At 41.8% G+C, this 4158-nt stretch overlaps 1 protein-coding gene across 1 annotated transcript; it reads left to right on the plus strand.

The window, feature by feature from the left end:
* Positions 1–257: 257 nt before the first annotated feature.
* On the plus strand, positions 258–1342 carry LOC129628171 (olfactory receptor 6-like). Its single transcript, XM_055547601.1, has one exon. The coding sequence runs from the start codon at positions 368–370 to the stop codon at positions 1340–1342; it is 975 nt and encodes a 324-aa protein (XP_055403576.1). The 5' UTR covers positions 258–367.
* Positions 1343–4158: the final 2816 nt, after the last annotated feature.

Raw genomic sequence — 4158 nt, forward strand, 5'->3', positions numbered from 1 at the left:
TTATCCTAAACATTTTTTTCCAGGCAGTAAAAATGTCTTTGTGCTGTGGCTTTGTAATTAACTTGAGATTTGAAACCAGCAAGTGAGAGACCACTGGTCCATGTTCATGGACAAAGGAGTAAGGAATGACATGGAGAGTGACATTCAAATATTTCATCAGGTGAGTGAGAGTAAGGGATGGGAGTGCACTTTGATTCCAGGAGTTTTTCATAACAAACACACCACATTTTTTTTATGGAAGTGTATGCTTCCCATTGGAAGATTACTTCATACTGACAGAGGTTATTTTATGAGTCTCATTCTCAGGAAAGACTGATTTGCTAACATACTGGTCTCTCCAATGTCATAGTCACCTTCATTATTTGTGATGACTTCCTGCCTCTCAGAGCTCTTAGTCATGCTGGGGAGAAACAGCACTCTGGTGAGTGAGTTCATCCTGGTGGGCTTCCCCACCGCCCCCTGGCTGCAGGTCCTGCTCTTCTCCCTCTTCCTTGTGGTCTACTTGCTGGTGGTAGCAGAGAATCTTGTCATCATGCTCACTGTCTGGGTCACTGGCTCCCTCCATAAGCCCATGTACTATTTCCTGAGTAGCCTGTCCTTCCTGGAGGTCTGGTATGTCTCTGTCACCGTCCCCAAGATGCTGGATGGATTCCTCCTGCAGAGACGGCACATCTCCTTCACAGGCTGCATGACCCAGCTGTACTTCTTTATCTCACTCGCCTGCACGGAGTGTGTACTTCTGGCAGCCATGGCCTATGACCGCTATGTGGCCATCTGCCACCCTCTCAGATACCTGGTCATCATGACCACAGGTCATTGTGTGCAGCTGGTGGCTTTTTCCTATATGACTGGTTTCATGATCACTGTGATCAAGGTCTATTTTATTTCACATGTCACTTTCTGTGGCTCCAATGTCATGAACCACTTTTTCTGTGACATCTCACCAATCCTCAAACTGGCCTGCAAAGACATGTCCACAGCTGAGCTAGTGGACTTTGCTTTGGCTATTGTCATTCTTGTCTTCCCTCTCACCACTACCATCCTCTCCTATGTCTACATTGTCTCCACCATTCTGCGTATACCCTCCACCCAGGGAAGGAAGAAGGCCTTCTCCACCTGTGCATCCCACCTCACGGTAGTCATAATTTATTACACAGCCATGATTTTCATGTATGTTCGGCCCAGAGCTATTGCTTCATTTAACTCCAACAAACTAATCTCAGCTGTGTATGCAGTCCTCACGCCCATGTTAAATCCATTCATCTACTGTCTGAGGAACCAGGAAGTCAAGAATGCCATCAAAAAGACAGTGGGTGTTGGCCAGTGCTTCCTGCTCAGCTGAGGCCTGCTGCCTTGAGGAGGAGACTGTTCCAGACAGGAGGTCGTTCCCATGACACTTATCGTTCTGTGTTTTTAGCTTGCTCTATAGATCAGAAATCTTTAAGAAAACAAATTGCAGCAAGGCAAATGTTTCAAAAAGTCTTAAAAGTAGAAACCACATATTTGAATGTATACTTTGAACAATTATTCTGGATTCTGACTTAAAGCCTGCCACTGGATACAGCTGTACAATTGAAGTATGTCAACTCACTTGCCACTGTAGAACCTACCACCAGATGCAGCTTAGTTGTCACGTGTCACTCACTGAGAGGGTTTTGATTTGAGTCTGCAAATGACTGATTTATTATAATCTCTGTGCAGTCAAACCTCACTGCTAATGATAATCTGTGCTTTCCACCACTCTCCAGACCTAGCTTCCTGCCTCGGCTCCGCCTCAGCTTCTCAGATGTTAGATTCTCACAAGGAGCACTTGACCTTGATCCCTCACATGCATGGTTCACAGTAGAGCTTGCACTCCTGCGAGAATCTTATGCCGCTGCTGATCTGATGGGAGGTGCATATTAGAGGAATGATTTCCGTGATCCTAGACACTTACATCTTCCCCTGCTTAGAAAAGTACCAAATCCCTTAATTTGGCATATCTGGTTTCTTTAATTAACAGTAACCCTTTGATGTGTCCCACTGCCTGCCCTTTGCCACAAAACTCCTGTATATCCTAGCTCTACCCCTCATCTCCTCAGAGCACTATCTCAGAGCTATCTGAAATGTTGTCTCCCAGCTGCAGACCTCATTTTGCCCAAATAAAATTTGCCTCGTTGGGCTTCACTGGTGGTCAGCGGTAAAGAATCTGCCTGCCAGTTAAGGGTACAGGCGTTTGATCCCTCATCCAGCAAGATCCCACATGCGCGGAGCGACTAAGCCTGTGTATCACGACTATTAAGCATTTCTTTTAACACATGCATGAGACACAGATTCAACTGTTTTCTATTTCGGACCAAGGCTCATCTTACATCAGTCTTTTCCTGATCTGGTTTCCTTCTCTTTTTGAATTTTTATCCAAGTTTTTAGGTATCCATATTTCTTAAATGATCACTATAAACATAAAACAGTCATTTGAGATAAACTTTCTAGCATTCAACCACGAATCTATGCTTTCCTATCTGGCTTTTATTTCCTTTTAAAATTTCTCCCATTTTCCTGAGAATGGAAATTGAATATGAGTGAAAAGTCAATATTCAATAGAATATTGACTCATCAATGAGAACTTTTTGAAGAGAAAGAGAGGACAATCTTGTTTAGCAAAGGAAAGATCTACTGAACTTAAGGATTTCCAATCCTTGATCTGTTCTGAAAAATTTTTTACAGCTGGATGCTACTCTGAGATCAAAATATAATTAAAAACTTTCAAATGTGAATTTGAAAAAAAAATAGCCTTTTAATCATCAAATGAATTGATGCAATTTAGATAAACTCCAGAGATTATGGTGCCTCCAAATTAAACTACAAGGCCATTTGTAGATACACTAAGCCCATATATTGATTTAAAGACAAAGACTCATTTAAACTGAGACAATTCCATGGGGGGAAAAATAGAAATAAATGGAAAACAGGATAATAGGAAAACAATATATTTAAAGCTCATTATTATAGAGACCATCTTGACAAACTGAAGCTTTTGAATTGATGCTTTTGAACTGTGATATTGGAGAAGACTCTTGAGAGTCCCTTGGACTGCAAGGAGATCCAACCAGTCATCCTAAAGGAAATCAGTCCTGAATGTTCATTGGAAGGACTGAAGCTGAAACTGAAACTCCAACACTTGGCCACCTGATGCGAAGAATTGACTCATTTGAAAAGGCCCTGATGCTGGGAAAGATTGAAGGTAAGAGGAGAAGGGGACGACAGAGGATGAGATGGTTGGATGGCATCAGTGACTCAATGGACATGAGTTTGAGTAAACTCCGGAAGTTGGTGATGGACAGGGAAGCCTGGCATGCTGCAGTCCATGGAGTCACAAAGATTAGGACATGACTGACTGAACTGATCATGACCAAAAATTCTAAAGGCCAGGAAAGAAATTTTGGTTGACACAGAAATGTGCCTCTCATGATAATACAATTTAGCATGATGCTAAGAGTAAACTCGACTAACATCAGAAACTGAACTTGGAGGAAATACTTCAAGGGGTCCAGTCTAAAGTAGGTAATTTGCAAGTTTAGAGTATATGTTCTGAAATAGATGGCCTGGATTGCATAAGGGTTTTAGCATTTGCCCCATCACCTTTCACTCTCTAAAGTGCCATATTTTAAAAGCAAATTATGTGGTCACCTTAGTTTTACGGACCTGGAACTCAAGATTTGTAATGGGGTTGCCCTGTGTCTACTTAGTTAAATTGAAACTACATTTTCTAGCACTTCCTTCCCTGTGTATTAATAGTTCAAGTTTAGTGTAGACCACAGACATATTTTGTTTGAGATTTAGAAGGCAGAGTGGAAGTAGTAGCTATATCCCTTATATTATTCTTCCATGTAGGAAGTTGATTAGGGACACTATTACAACTTATAGATGTTATCACTGACTCACCTTGTAGATGTGGGGCAGTGATTCAGTTGACAACTCCATCAGCTCCCATCCAGCTCCCTTCCTTCATCTTCTCTAACTCATGGGCCAGGAAGGAGTTTTTTTTATTATAACCAAGGGCACCAGCTTCCTTTGCAGATTATTTGAATTATCAAAGTCAGGTAATTGGATGATTGAGCCTGTAAAAGACCAAAACAGTCTTTGCTCATCCTGATGGATTTCAGTTTATTATTATCC

The sequence above is a fragment of the Bubalus kerabau genome, chromosome 15 (genome assembly GCF_029407905.1).
Source record: "Bubalus kerabau isolate K-KA32 ecotype Philippines breed swamp buffalo chromosome 15, PCC_UOA_SB_1v2, whole genome shotgun sequence".
NCBI lineage: Eukaryota > Metazoa > Chordata > Mammalia > Artiodactyla > Bovidae > Bubalus > Bubalus kerabau.

Excerpts from the sequence above, each read along its gene's own strand:
- LOC129628171 (XM_055547601.1), top strand. The coding sequence starts at position 368 with ATGACTTCCTGCCTCTCAGAGCTCTTAGTCATGCTGGGGAGAAACAGC.